Here is a 15,613-nt window from a genome sequence, read left to right as displayed (position 1 = left end):
GGGCATAACGAGCCCCCCTCGTTTCTTATTCCCCTGTTTCAAGCCTGTGTTTGATTTCATACTAGCCAATGAAACAGCAGTAGGTGAGATAGCGTGTGAACAATCAATCTTTGTAATGCGATCGGCGGATGGGTGCACTGCGAGTAAATGTTTGCACAGGCTGTCATCCAGGCCTGCCATCAAACCCATTCTATTGGAAGAGGAAATCTACCCAGGGCAAGCCTCTCTCTCTCTCCCTCTCTCTGTCTCTCTCTCTCTCTCTCTCTCCTCAACAACAGCAGGGTATCAAGCGCATTATAATCCACAGCTCTGTGCATTTTTCATATAGACTCTGCCTTTTATGTTTTATGTACGGCAGCTCAGGGGAGAGCAGCTGTGTGGGTCCTGAGTCCTCCAGCTCTGGCAGAAAAACTCATTTGACTGGGAGAGATGGACCGGAATGCAGAGCGTCTTCCGCTGTCTTACACCTGCTGGAATCAGCGCAGAAGGACAACCTTCTGACCAAAAAGTCACTCTTGCTCAGCCGTGTGCAATCGAACTAGGCCGGGCCAAGATCCGGCTCGTTGGGTAATTTGAAACGCTAACAGGTTCATCAGAGTTTACTTCCTCTGCAAAACAGCCCATTTAAAAAATAAAGAAATACATTTCAAAAAATCATCATACTTGTGTTTTCTGAATGCAAAGAAATTATGAACAAGGGTAACATTTCATATGTTTAAATGTACTTGCCCTTTAATGCAGAATTTATAAAATTGCTTAAAATCTAAGTAAATGAAAGCCTAATTACTCTTAGTTTGACGAGCTCCATAAAGTGTGTAGTGTTAAGGAAGCGCGGGAGTTAGGAAATGTTTCCATTGGTTAGACACTTAAATAAAACGAGGCTATATCTGATTAGCGGAGGGCTGTGATTAAAAGCACGTCCTGGTCTCCTGTTTTGGGTGCGCTTTTGGGAGAGGAAACAGATGGTACAAACACGACTGAGGACGATGCAAGCCATCTATTAGACGGTACGCTGCGTTGTCGCGTTATCCGTTTGAGGAGCAACACTGCCCTCTACTGCTCAATTATTCTTACTGCAGTTTGTGTTGACGCTGCAGACTCGGCGTCATCAACCTCAGCATCAGGTTAAATTGTGCCTAATATTGTCTACTGTAGATGTGTGATTACTTTGTGCATTTTGTTTACTTTGGGGGGGTGACTGTTCCTTCGTTGGATTGAAAAAGAAATAAAGACCTAGTGAAGGCACTTGTGGTCTGTGGTAATGGTGGTCATTGCTTGACCACCCCCCACTTCCCATGTCAACTGAAGCAGAACTACCAGACTCTTATTCCTCAAAGGATTGGTTTTCTTACTCTTATGACACAAACAGAAAATACAGAGAGAGAGAGAGAGAGAGAGAGAGAGAGAGAAAATGAAAGAAATGCGAAGCTTGTTCTGTAACATATCCGCTGTGGTCGTTTGGGACCGAAGAAAAGGTCAGATCGGTGCGGGCCACTGGGTAAAGGAAGAGCATTTTTTTCCCGGCTGAGAGGACGGTGTTGGGCCTTAACTGGCTGCTGGCAGCCAGCGACGTACGCTTCTCCCAGCTTGATGCTTTGTCAATGTGCTGAGACTAAGCCAAGGGGGTCCCAGATCCCCTCTCCTTAGCCTAATTAAAAGAGGATTAGCCGGCGTGGAGTCCCAGCCTGCTCCAGCGGGAGGCGCACCCGTTCTCCTTACTTTCTCAGGATAATCGCGCCTCCAGGAAATGGGAGGGATGGGCAGAGGGGTTTTCTGGACGGCGGCCCGGAAAAGGGAGGCCAGGAGCGCCGTGGCTGCCTGTAGGCTGCCGTAAGCCTCGGTCACTTTGACCGCGCAGACAGGAGCAGCTCCACCTCGCACCTGCCAGCGATGGCGACGTCAGTGCGACGTTGGCATTTACCGCAGGTCATTTGATGAGGACCCGTGTTCAGCTGGATCAGTTCATAGATATAATTTTAAAAAAAATAATAAAAAATTAAGTTTAAAGTCTTTGTTTGTTTGTTTTGCATGATTGGTCTTCAGCTTGCAGTAGCTTCCGTTATTGTGTGTCGTCTCCCAAAGCATCACTGCAGCGAATAAGCATCATGGAGTATGTATATTTTTGAATATATATCAATATGTCCATGCATATAGTAACATTTCACATTTGAAAGACGCTTTTATCCAGAGCAACTTGCAATTTCAATCATGTTACATATGCAGGCATATGTAGTATCAAGGACTCTTAATGGTATTGCATGGTGCACTTACTCTGAAAGGGGCGTGGACGCATTGTTACCCACTAGTGTAAACAGATAATCAGTAGTAATATGATCAATTTTTTTTAAGCTAAAGTTTTAAGCTCTGGATGAGCTTTAAAGAATACTTTAGCTAAAGTGCCTTTGTATTCCCACTGCAATTACTACAATAGCCCAGAAAGAAAATAAAACACAGAAAGACGCGAGATTGGAGCGCGGGAGAAACACTTTTGGTGGGCTAGTGTTGTGGAAGATGAAACATTCCAAATCCGTTTAAGCAACGGTTAAGTTACCCGTCAGGCAGAATGGGTAAGGAGAATCAGTATAACATATAATTGCATAATGACTGCGTCTTACTGACGGTTTTCTATCAGTAGGATGTGTGTTTTAAGCACAATGGCTGAGTGTAGGTTAATGAAATGGTTGGCATAAGCATAAAACTCAGTCAGCAGTAGATGGCGACAGTGAGATTTTCCCGAGACAAAAGACATAAGACGAAGACGGAGGAAGTACCCGCCCCGCTCCGCCCGTATATTCAGCCTTTCGTCCTTCGCTCCGCCCACATCCCCGCCCCTTGCCATGTGCCCCGCCCCTCGTCCTTTGCGTCACACGCATCCGGTGTGAAATACTCCATTGTTTGTTTTGTTTTCGCGGAGCGAGTGTGCCGCGTGTTCGTCGGGCCCGTGTTGGTTTTAAAGTTATTACTCGACATGGACGACGGTGCAGAAACGGCGATGAGAGAGGAGAAACGGAGGGGTCAGAAAGGTAAATAGTGCATAGCGAGTGTATTACGGTTTGGCGCATGTTGCGCCTCACGGCTAGCTAGCTATTGCTGACTGTGAAGGGGCGTTTACACGCAAATCCAGAGCGCGAGTGACATGTATGCAAACCCTGTGCAATTTTATACATTCTGTAGATTTCTGTAAATATGCGCATTTGCGTTGCTATAAAGGTATATGGTGTTTGCACTTAAGATATGCAAGTAAGGGGATTTTCAGGCTCCTATTTCGGTTTCGAAAACGGCAAGCGCGTGATCTAAGCGCGCACCCTGGCTGCAACAGGTGGGCTGCCAGTTACACATCTCTACTTTGCACGCTGTTCCACCAACATCGATGTTTATTTCAAGCAAGTAAAATCATATAAGTAATAATATAGTCCACATAGCCTATAATTACACCCATAAAGCAAAAATAATACTTTGGTTTATCAGCCTAATTTGTTTATGAATGTGAGTTTATAACATGTAAATATATATTTACCAGGAGGAAATTAACAAGGAAGGATTAACAGAAATATAATTTGCTGAAGAGATGTGATCGCTATAACGTGTCCGCTTATTATCTGTCCTGTTCATGGTTTGTAACTGTGCGTCTTTCTCTAGATTGCCATTTCAGCCGTGCTGAGAAAGAAGGTACGACGCCTTCCCAAGCGAAACTTTCTTTCAGGGTCATAAACGTGTGCTTATTGCCGTAGCATGATCCTTAAACAGTTATGGCTTGTGTTGTGATCGTTTCAGTGTGGAAATAAATCAGTGGGTTTGTAGGTTTCTCATAGTAGTTGCAGTTTGTTTTTGCTTGATAACGTGCAAATGCATGCGCTTCACGCTAAAGATGAACCACTAAAAAAATATCCATATCATACATATTGTCAAACACAAGCCTAAAGATAACCCATCATTTATAGAGGAGTCCAGCTGGGGTCTGAGACTGGATTTGGACTATTACTCTGCTTTAAATAGTCACAAACAACTGTTCACAGAGCTCAATGTAGGGCACAGCCACAAAGCCAGACAAACTATATATGGTACCATAATGCAATTGTGTTAATACCGCACTGTGCTTCAACGTGTTGTCATGGTTCCAGTCCAGAGGCCGCAGAGCTGGTGGAAATGTTCAGGGGATGCTGAATTTTTTTTTTTTTTAACGCTGGCTAAAGCATGATTTGATTAATAAAAAAACCTTTTGTTTAATGCTTAGTCTTTTGCTAATTTCTTGAATCAAATTCGAATGAACAGTTGGTTGTTAGATCAAGCCCATGTATTTAATGAATATATACTCCATAGATTCAGGCACAGAACACAGAAGAACAAACTCTGGCTGGCCCCTGTAGTTGTAAGCAGTGATGGCTGTTTAGCATGCAGCATTGCATCTGTCTCTCTTGATTAGTTTTAATCTCTCTGTGTTTTGTTTTGCTGCCGTTGCGCCGCAGCTGTGGAGAGTCAGGGCAGTGACATTGGGCTGTGCGGCTGCCTCCTGGTGCTGGTGTCAATCCTCTTCACCCTTCTCACGCTGCCCATCTCCATATGGATGTGCATCAAGGTAACGGGAACCGCACACCGTCCTGACTGTACGTGTGTTCGGATGCTGAGTTACAGGAGTGGTGGCTTTCTGTTAAAGGAGTGATCCTTTCAAAACTCCCAATGCTGCAAGCGGCGAGCAGACATCGGTAGTCGTCAGTTCCATCCTTACTAGCAAGTCAGATGCGACCTGTCAGGATTGGCCAATATTTCTCATTTAAAGTAAGTGATAAAATGCAGGGTGTCCACCTGTTGGGTGTGACTGAATAAGGTGTGTTGTGAGCAGGCTGTCCCCTCTAGGGCAGTACACGTCAGGTCTGCTCTCTGTCCCCTCTAGGGTGTGGCTCAGTTCACGACCCTGCTTTGTTGATGATGCGCTGATAATCACTCTTCATTTAGTCCAGTCGCAGGACCGGAGGTTGCCTGGCAACAAGAAGTCTAATGGAAAATTGCATTATGGGTCCTTTTAATAATTTACCAATTTAAACCATGTTAGGGTATTAATCAGCAGAACAGGCAGAGTATTAAAATTGTGTTTCATATAGCTGATGATCTGAACTTAATAATAATTAGTTCCAACCCATTTCTTTGAGTTAAGAATCCACTGAAGTGAAACAATGGTTAATGTGTAAACGCCAGTATGTTGTTAAACACCTGAGAAGACCTGGTATTGTATTATTATCTAAAGGGAACCTCTTAACATCTTTGGTATGCAGTATTACCTGTTTTGTATATCGGTCAAGCTCACTCCTGGGGACTCCGTGCCTTGCTAAATCCCTAATCCGATTTATATAGCAGGTCAGTACAAAACCCTTCATAATCCGAGATGGGCGTATCTCGGGATTAAATCCAATGATGCACGTGTACTGTAAGGCTAAGGTAGACTTCTGCCTGCTCCCTTGGGTGCTGCAAACCTACCAACAATCAGTACTTCTTATTTATTCATTATTCTGCATATTCATTATTAAACTTCTATGTTAACATATATGTTTCGAGTGTGGGCTCTTCTCAGGGAGCAGCACATTTACAAATCGATTTATTATAATGTCAAAGAAAAAGTAGGATTTTGGAAGTGAAACAAATACATATGACGTACTTAATGATGAAGGGATTCATTTATCAGTAGTCTGTAAAGTTCTGTCAGTATGTCACATGTCAAGCTTTATAAATAAAGGTAGGAAAGATGTGGAACAGAGCTGACCCCTTTGTCATCTCTGTAGATCGTGAAGGAGTATGAGCGGGCTATAATCTTCCGTCTGGGGCGTATTCTGCGAGGAGGAGCCAAAGGTCCAGGTAAGAAGGTTTGAACTCTGGCTTCTTTCATGATCTAGGCAGATACAAAATGTTGAAAGCTTGTGAGAGATGAAAGAGGGTTTCAATTGAGATCAATAGTTTTAGAATGTTGTACTTTTACCTGAAATTTCTGACAGATCTTTTGTGTGTGTGCACACGCGCGCGTGTATGTTTAACAAAGCGGTCACGTTCTAAAAGAAAGTATGCAGCGGTCTATCAGTTATTTGCTGTGAGGAGAATATGTCGGTGTGAGGTATATGATTTACCACTGGATGTCGGTACCAGCATTTACATGGTGATGTTGGGGGTGAGAGAACCCTGAGCAGTCCTGAGAAGTCCTGCTTCTCACCTGCTGGCACCACGACACTGCGTGGTGCAGTACTGGGACCATGACACTGCACATTTCATTGTTGGTAGCATGACACTGCACGCTGCAGTGCTGGCACCCTGACACTGCACACTGGATTTAGCACATATCAGTGCTGACAGACAAACCTTCACAGCGTTTAGAGAAATCTCTTGCATGGTTTTGTCAGGCATTTGTGGTCAGACATGTCATTTCTGCAACCTGTTTTTGAACGTGCAAGTCCACAGGTTGAGGTTATGTGATGCTCCTATTGGCTGATGCAGTCTGCTGGTCTGCCTGCCTGCAATGGAAGAAAAACATGTTGCAGTGAGGCAAAGTGTGCTTGTTTTTCCATCGCCGCTGGCTTACATTCGTCAGCCCGTTTTTGCGCTTTGAACTGCCGGCGGTAATCAGGTCGGACAGACGGAAGGACTGGCAGTGGCAACAGCGTTGCGGTCTTGTGCAAGCACAAAAATGATCCGCACGCAGCCCTTTAAATGAAGACCGCTGGAAAGGGCTCAGAGCGGCTTGTTTGCGTGGGAGAGGTAGTTGAGACACGACGTGATGGAAATGATGTCCACCTCTATGACCCCAAAAAGGGGACCCACTCTAAACCTTTGTTGTACTCTGCTAGGGTTTGTGGTAGGTGATCCTATCAAATAGCTGCAAGGTAATCGTATGTTTTCCAGAGGATTGCACCATTTAGAGGCTGTACGGTCTTCCGCAGCCCAGTTATGTGACTTCAGCCACTTAATTCAATTAATGCACCGGGCTGAGTAACTGATGGCCATCTTCACATAACTGATGTCACTGTTGCCATGGTGTTGTGATGTATAATGAGCAGCACTGCAGCATGGACCTTTAAGACAGACTCCACCCATTAGCAGGTTAATTCCATTTAATGACTGGCGTATACAAGACATGCATAATAACGGGTACATATACACTGGCGTATATGTATATTTTGTTTCTACTTTCCTGTAACACTTGGTGCTTTTGACTGGTCAGAATTAAGATTTAGATTTATTATAAACAAGAAAACAAACGAAATGGACAATAACATTTTTTTGGTTAATCAAATAGGTCATACAAAATAAAGTCTCAATTCTGACCAATCAAAAACTTTCACGTGTTGGAGAAGAACACACAAGATTGTTTGATCAACTCATAATAAATAAAATAAAATCTTAATTCAAAAATCTTAAATCTAAAACTGAAATCTTAGAGCTTTTAAGTTTTACAACAGAGTTCCAAACAAATAGAGTGAATAAAAAGAAGCTATCTCAAAATTTAAAATTCAAAGTTCAAAATGCAAAATTCAAAGTGCTTTAAATTGTATGGGAAACAAACACACAAATAAATAGACATAGAAACACCCTGCATGTGTCCTCGGTATGAATTCAAGCAGCTTTCAAATGCAAATGAGGGAGAACATAAACAAAACTGACATTCACTCACCTGTGGTCTGTTTATGCTCCACAGGGGCAAAAAGTGCTGCTCGTGTTTCTGACCAGACGTTCCCTGCTACAGGTTGGAGGCAAGGGAAACACGTTTTAATGCTTCCCTGCTTCAGGTTATAAAACGTTTAGTGGCGTGGCCTGGCTGTGGGAAGACACTTTTGACATAGTTTGCGGTTTCTTGTCAGACTTCTCCTGATATTCTGGAATACTAGGTTAGATTCATTAGCATTAGGGTTAGGGTTAGGGTTAGGGTTAGGGTTAGGGTTAGTATGGGCTACTGCTCCTATGCTCTGTGATGTGTGCGTCCACCCAACCCGACATGGCTGGAGCTCTGGTCTCGGTTTGGTTTGGCACAGCACTGTTCTCAATATCACTGGATCTTCGTGTTGTCCTTCAGAACATGGATGGAATGAGCTCTGTCCACTTTATAGCAGTCATGTCAACTTGGACTCAATATATATATATAAATATAAAAATATAAAAATATAAATAATTATCGTTTTATTTCCCAGCCCTAGGTGTGTTCGTGCGTGTTCTCGTGTGTGTGTTCGTGTATACCCAAACCAAAAGTCACATTTTCTCACATTATTTGACATTACACTTGATACTTTGATATTCATCTACCCCCCCCCCCCCAATAAAAATAGAGGGAAAAAGCTTTTTTGCCTGAAACTGACCTGGTATCGTGTCTCTGGGCAGGGAGTTCAGAACTGTACACTTATGTTATCTAAGCCTCTTTGTTTTAGGATCCCTGTGGGCTGAACATTGAGCCAAAGGTTTAACTGAGGAGCTTTATTGTCAGGTGTCTGTGAGGTTCAGTGTTTAGGACACAATAAGCTATTACGTTGCTGTCTGCCTAGCCTTGCCATACTACACCCATTCCCCAGGAGGCTTTCAGCATAGCAGCTTGGAAGCTCAGATGCTGTTAGAAATCTTCTGTCTATATTTGGTCTTCCCCCCTGGCTTGCGTTTTTGGAATCTGACCCATCAGAACTCTAGAGAATTTCTGACAGGCTCACAACAGTATGAAGGCTGAAGGGTGTGGCTAACATTAGAAATAGTCAGTCTTGCTGTTGCGGACCCTTGGGTTTATTATGCTCCGAAAGCCCCCACCCCACGCTTCTGCATGGTCTCTCCCATTTGTTTCTGAAAGCCTGTGCAAATTTGATTCCATTGAGGAAGTCCAGTGTTTCCTCTTGATAGTCACAAGCATTTGGTCTTTGTTAGACCGCTCTCAAGAATGTGCCGTATAAGAGCAGTAACGGTTCAACAACTGGAAATGGGTGGAATTTTCTGCTCAATCCTGAAGTGCACCACAGTAGATCTGACTAGACTGCGGAAAATCGGAGAATTGGATCCCGTCTTCTGGCTGGCTGGCTGGCTTCCCAGCGTCCTTTTTGAAAGTGTGTGGGGGGGGGGAAATGTCACATCCACACCAGAGACCTTCCTAGAACCAGCCTGTGCGGACATGCTTCCTCCCCCCCATAACACCCTGCCCAGCTTTTCAGGACCGCTGCTGACATTCCTTATTTTATTCGGGAGTACGAGTTGTGGCATCTGAGATTATGTTTCAGTGAGAACCGACATTCATACCCTGCATTCTACGGGCATATGCACATCAGAGTTCTTCAGATGTTTCGCACGGCCAGTATAAGAGTTACTGTGCGCACAGGTGAGCTGGTATAAGATTTGCCACCTGCCTAATGTGTTATTCCCAGTGGACTGAACTGCTTTGCCTGTACAGAAACGAAACATGACACTTAGAATGCTCCTTGTAGATCGTCCGTTGGAGACCTTGTCGATCTGGCCACCTTGTAGGAAAAGAACCGTTTCACTGTTTTTGGAGAAGAACCTGACACACACACACACACACACTGAAGGCTGCAGTGTAGTGTGTCCTAGTGAGTCCAGTCTGATTGGGAGAGAAGATGTCTAAGTGGAGTGCCTGTGTATGTGTGTGTGTGTGTGTGTGTGTGTGTGTGTGTGAGTGTGCTTGTATGCTTTAATACTAGAATGTTTGTTTGTGTGCATAATACTTTTATTGTAAATATATTGCTAGTTGTTATTTATCCGGTGAGCTCGGGTCACATTTCAAGTGCCTTGAAATAAAATGTATTAAGAAAACCAGTCAGCCATGATTTCACACTCACTGACAAATGGTGTATTAAAAACCCCAAAGTGGTCTGATAACTTGCTATGCAGTCATTGGAAAGCCCCCAACAACACAGTGTTAAAGGCTGGATTAATAGTTGGGTTATTCCTCTTAGCAGCAAGTCCTGTGTAAAGGTTTACTTCTGCTGTGCTGTTTATTGGTCGAAACAAAAAGGAAAGTGCACAGTAATGCTGCCGAAAAGTGGAAGCTTTACACTTAAAATGTAGGAGCGCTGCACTCTGCTGATCGTGAGTCCACTTTTCGAGTTGGCATTTGGCAAGCGCATTGCACTCCGTGACCATCTCTGTTGACGTAACTGATTAAGTGGGTGTCTTCTGGCCAAAAAAGCACTCAGCATGGTTATTGGGGATGTAGATAAGCACATGTTTTTTGGATTCACTTTTTAACCCCAACGCTGCATGCAGCTCATTACACAGCTGATTGTGTAAGCTGACGTTTTTCACTCTGATCACCGTCTACAGGTTAATTAAGGTGATTAACTGGACATTTCTTTTCTCTGTTTCGTGTCTGTGTGTCTGTCTGTCTGTCCGTAGGTCTTTTCTTTATACTCCCCTGCACAGATAGCTTCATTAATGTGGACATGCGTACCATCACATTTGACATCCCCCCTCAGGAGGTAAAACACATGTGACACTTCTGACATAGGGTTTGTGGCTTTGTCTTGAGTGTTCAATAGACTAACTTACTGATGGTGATACGTAAATGTGCTCACTGCTTGATTTTACTGCTGAACTGTAAGTCCTGTAACCTTATATGGATTGCTGAAGTATTTGTCTGTGTGTGTGTGTGTGTTGGGGATCTCAGGTGCTGACAAAAGACTCTGTGACAGTGAGTGTGGATGGTGTGGTCTATTACCGAGTGCAGAACGCCACACTAGCTGTGGCCAACATCACCAACGCAGATGCTGCCACCCGCCTACTGGCTCAGACTACCCTGAGGAATGTTCTCGGTACCAAGAACCTGGCTGAGATCCTGTCTGACCGTGAGGAGATCGCACACAGCATGCAGGTGAAATGTGTGTTTAGAACGGAGCATATGTACAAACACACTCCCCCTTGTATACACTCTCAACAGCCACCATATGGGGAAACCCTTGTACTGTCCCTTATTTCACACTTTATTTTATACACAGTATTGCCAAAAGTATGTGGACATTCCTCTTAGTTTTTGAGATCTGGTGTTTCGGCCACACCCACTGCTAAGAGGTGTGTAAAATCAAATGCACAGCCGTGCAGTGTCCATTGGACATTGGGACTTCATATACTGTTTCCCCTTGGCTGAACATTTATCAACTTGTTTTTATGCTTCTCTGTTTTTGGTCTGTGATGGGTGTAATATAAAGAAAAATCATCTTTTCCCAAGGAAATCTGGAAATGCATTTAAATGTAACATGTAAGGGCATTAGACTGCCAGGGAGTGTAGGTGCAGTGTTCCAGCGACGGTCTCTTATCTCTGTAGGCAGGCCAGCATGGTGTGTGGTAAGTTGGCATAATTCCAGGCCCTGATGTAGAAGCCAGTTTGTAAAGGTTTTGAGATAGCCCAGTGACCATCTGGGCAGCAGCTCTCTTGAACACTGTAAGGCTCCGGGACGTGCCACGCTGTCCCCCGCGTGCGTGCGCATTGCTGTTTCACCTGCCTAGTGAATGTCCAGTCTGGAGAGACTGGGCCCTGAGCACAGAGCTTGTCATTACCAGACAAGTTGTCAGAGCCACAGCTCGTTCTTGGGGACACGCGACGCAGGAGTAAGCGGAGTTCTCGCCTCTCTTGCAGTCCACTTTGGACGAAGCGACCGATGACTGGGGCATTAAGGTGGAGCGGGTGGAGATTAAGGATGTCAAACTGCCCCTGCAGCTCCAGAGAGCCATGGCAGCAGAAGCCGAGGCTGCCAGGGAGGCCAGAGCGAAGGTGGGTTTAACGCACACACATTTCTGAGCATGCTGCTTCTCTACAGATTACCAAAAGAGTTAAATGACTAAATGCTTGTCTCAAAAACTTTTGCTGTTTTTTGAAAGCTTATAAAGCAAGAACGTGAACTAATATGTAAATAATGCTCAAATGCACCACACGTTTAGTTATGACCATTTAGAATCAAGCTGGAATAGGGGACTTTGACAGATTGTCCACTTATCTTTACCCACTGATCCAGTCCGGTCCCTGAACCATGGGCATATATTTTTATTTTTCTTCAGCCGGGGAATCGCTGTGCTGTAAGCAGCCATTTCGCCACGGGACCTAGAATGTTCCTCACGCCGGCCTTTTTTACAGCCTCTTGCCACAGCGTGCGACTCATAAAATGGCCTCTCGGTGGTGGGGGAGGGGGCGTTCGCCACGCTTACTTTGGGAGCATAAACACTTCTGCAAAGAGAGAAATGAGCACAATTATGCTGTTCCATAGCAACGTAAACAGATGGTTTTGGAGCGTGCTCTTTCCTGACCCTTCCCATAGACACTTCCACGAGGGGAGGCTATACTTGTGTCTGCGTTTGAAGATTGAACTAGCCCAGAAGTCTGAAAGTTGCTATAATGTCCTTTGGAGGGCTTGAATGTCCATAAAAGGGATTGCATTCCTCGTTCAAGAACTGCTGTTGGCATACGCTCAGCGCTGTTGGTTTACGTCGAAATGCTTGCAGCTTCAAATGAGATTTGTTTGTACTTGTCCAGTGACGTCTTGCACAATGGTCGCTCCACATGACAGACTCTCATTACTTCTCACTACTTCAATTCATCTGCGTTGTGATCTTGGAACCTGGCAACAAAGAAAGGGGTTCTGGTCTCTCAGCAACTAATGACTATGATTATGGGATGGCAGGCTTCAAACTTGTGCCACAGTCGTGAGGTACAACATATTGCTACATACTGCAGTTGCAACCATGTCACTAATTACAGGCACCTGTGAATATGAGCTAAACGGTTTATGAGCATGTTCTAATACTGACAACATGAAAGTGTCCTAACCTTTTAGTGAGGTAAACGTATTCAAAGGAACAACAATATATATAGAAAAAAGGTTCACAGTTATAGGTAGCCCTTTGTTTGATGTTTATCCCGCACTCAGTTTGGGATAGTCCTCGTAGACAGTTTTGATGTTTGGTCCACCTGCTTTAAAATATACTTTTAAGCCTTTTCTGTGTAGGTTCATCACAGCTCCAGCTGTTTGAAACTTCTTAATTATTGTCTTAATAATGGAGACATGTATTATTAAGCTTAACATTTTAAAAAATGTTTGTTTTGACTTATTTTATCTGTATATTCTGTGCTCTTCCCTATGTTTATGGATGACTTTGGCCTGTCTCGTTATGCAGACTTGGTCCACACTCTCACCTGGGAGCTTAGCATGCCTGTTCTCCTAATTGGCACAAGTTTGCCCCATTTCTCTAATAAGGCACATTAGTGTTCTTCATGTCCAGTTTATCCTCACAGCTCCAGGACGGTATTTGCCAAGAAAGTATTGAAGTACCCAAGCATAGACAAGCAAGACAAAGTGTTGTTGGCCTGCATGTTGTCTTATGGTGCAGGAAAACACAAAAATCATGGATGACCAAGAGTTTCTAAAAACTCACATGTGTTTGAGTGAAATGTACAGGGATCTGCAGTACTGCTAATAATGTTTTTTTGCGTGTGTGTTTATGAAAAAATGAGTTTTATAAGGTTTTTTAAAATGAATTATATTAATGTCTTTTATATTTTAGTTTAAGACATTTTTATAGCCTTTCTTTCCCAAAGCACACTGGTTAATAGAACATTTGGTTCACATTTGTAATGGCGTAATTGTGTAATTGTGTGGTCACTCTTATCACTAGGACTGTTTCATTTTTAGCATTGTGGCCTTTTGTGACATTAATCATGTGCTGCTGTTTTCTATGTGACCATAGTATCAGTGTTGGTAGGTTCATCATCGATGGCGCCATCCTCACACCATCTCTCTCTCTCTCTCTCTCTCTCTCTCTCTCTCTCTCTCTCTCTCTCTCTCTCTCTCTCTCTCTCTCTCTCTCTCTCTCTCTCTCTGCAGGTGATAGCTGCTGAGGGAGAGATGAACGCGTCGCGGGCCCTGAAGGAGGCCTCTCTGGTCATTGCTGAGTCTCCCTCCGCCCTGCAGCTGCGCTACCTGCAGACCCTCAACACCATTGCTGCTGAGAAGAACTCCACCATCATCTTCCCCCTGCCTATCGACATGATGCAGTCCTTCCTCACGCGCTGAGCGCCACGCGCCATACACATATCTCACATACGCGTGCTCTCACAAAAGCACTCCCACATTCTGATGAAAATTCAGAGGTTTTCAACATTAGAACACGCATGCACACTGGGGACTTGAGCATTCAATTCTTATGTAACACAGGCAGACACACGCAGGAAGCACCTAAAGCATCTCGCCCACACACACTCTTGCGGTTCTTTAGTGGTCTTTGATTAATTGAAATGCTTTTAATCTACTTTATAGAGTATACATAGGGCACGACAGTGCCACAGCAGTACTGACACAAACTTTAAAAGGGTTAGAATTTCCGAGTGCCTGTGTGAGCATGCATGTGTGAGTGCGTGAGCGTGCCCGTGCGCCTGCGTGAGTGTGCATGTGAGCATGCCCGTGCGCCTGCGTGAGTGTGCATGTGAGTGTGTGAGCGTGCCTGTGAGTTTGCTTGCGTGTGCTTGAGTGCATGAGTGTGTCGGTGTGTATGAATGTGTGGGTGTGTGCGAATGTGCTTTGAAGCAAGATATGACGAATATAACAAGGGGCCTGAATGGTGATGTAATGTAGTTTCCAGGAAAGGTACAGCAGAACATCTGCGGACAGAAACTCTGTGTGCCTGGTTCTCTCTAAAAGAGCTGTTCCATGTCTTTCCCTGTAAAGCCTTAAGCTGTACTCAGTTTATACAACACCACTCTGCTATTTTGCCAACTTGATAAGCAATATGAATTTGATCATTTAAAGTATTTTTTTTTTTTATCTGTATTTTTTAAATAATTCATTTCGGTGGCTGTAAAGAGCTCTAACCAGCTCTTACTGTGGTCCAGATTGTTGCTCCGACCGAGCTTCAAGCTCAACAGTACCGGGAGATTGGTGGGCTTTATTTACCTTTAATTTGCATTTATAACATGTAGCTAACGTGCTTGTCCAAAGTGATTTACCAAAGGGCTTTTGCCATCTCCAACAGAGGGGTGTGTGTGGCCTCCTGGGAAAAAATCCTGGAGGTGCTGACAGACCCCGAGGAGTGGTGTCTCAAACACCAGGTTTTCCATGTCTACTTAAGTTACTGAATAGTAAATGCAGTATTAAACAAAAAATGGAATGCTGTTATACCTCTTAAACTGTCAGTCTTTGAATGGCTGTTAGGTAGTTTGTGCAAACCAAGGTGTTCACTGAGGGTGTGAAGGACTCGCACCACATGATATGAATGTTTGGGAGGATGAAATGGTGCAAGGTGGAGCTGCTGTCATTTTCCTGGGCCGTCCAGTTTTGTCTTTTGATCAAGGCCAGTAACCTGCGGTCATTACTGTGTGCCACATTGCTTATAGTCACTTACTAATACCGTGAGCTTTACTTTTCTTTAGATTATTGTGGGCTCAAATCATACTTTGTACTTGTATCAGTGTGGAGTGCTGCTTAAGTGATTTAATGATGTTTTTAATTTCTTCCACACTATTGAAAACTATTTTCAGACATTTGATAATCATTCAAGTGTACACGTGCCTCATTTATTTACCTGGAGGTGTGTTTGTGTGTTACTCCATCTGCTATAAACACAATAACCAACTCAAACTACTCTGGGAGTGGTGTTTTGGTTTTTT

The 15,613-nt window shown here is 44.0% G+C and overlaps 1 protein-coding gene across 2 annotated transcripts; it reads left to right on the top strand.

Moving 5' to 3' along the window:
• Positions 1–2,857: 2,857 nt before the first annotated feature.
• Positions 2,858–15,584, top strand: stom (stomatin). Of its 2 annotated transcripts, XM_027004141.2 has the most exons (8): positions 2,859–3,023; positions 3,640–3,669; positions 4,467–4,576; positions 5,775–5,847; positions 10,360–10,442; positions 10,631–10,834; positions 11,597–11,731; positions 13,836–15,584. In XM_027004141.2, exons 1-8 carry the CDS (start codon positions 2,969–2,971, stop codon positions 14,022–14,024), a joined length of 879 nt encoding a protein of 292 aa, XP_026859942.2. In that variant the 5' UTR covers positions 2,859–2,968; the 3' UTR covers positions 14,025–15,584. The 2 variants fall into 2 exon arrangements, with proteins under 2 accessions (XP_026859943.2, XP_026859942.2); XM_027004142.2 differs by lacking the exon at positions 3,640–3,669 and having other exon boundaries at positions 2,858–3,023.
• Positions 15,585–15,613: the final 29 nt, after the last annotated feature.

Source organism: Electrophorus electricus, chromosome 6 (genome assembly GCF_013358815.1).
Source record: "Electrophorus electricus isolate fEleEle1 chromosome 6, fEleEle1.pri, whole genome shotgun sequence".
Taxonomy (NCBI): domain Eukaryota; kingdom Metazoa; phylum Chordata; class Actinopteri; order Gymnotiformes; family Gymnotidae; genus Electrophorus; species Electrophorus electricus.
This window is presented reverse-complemented; position numbering and strand designations above follow the sequence as displayed.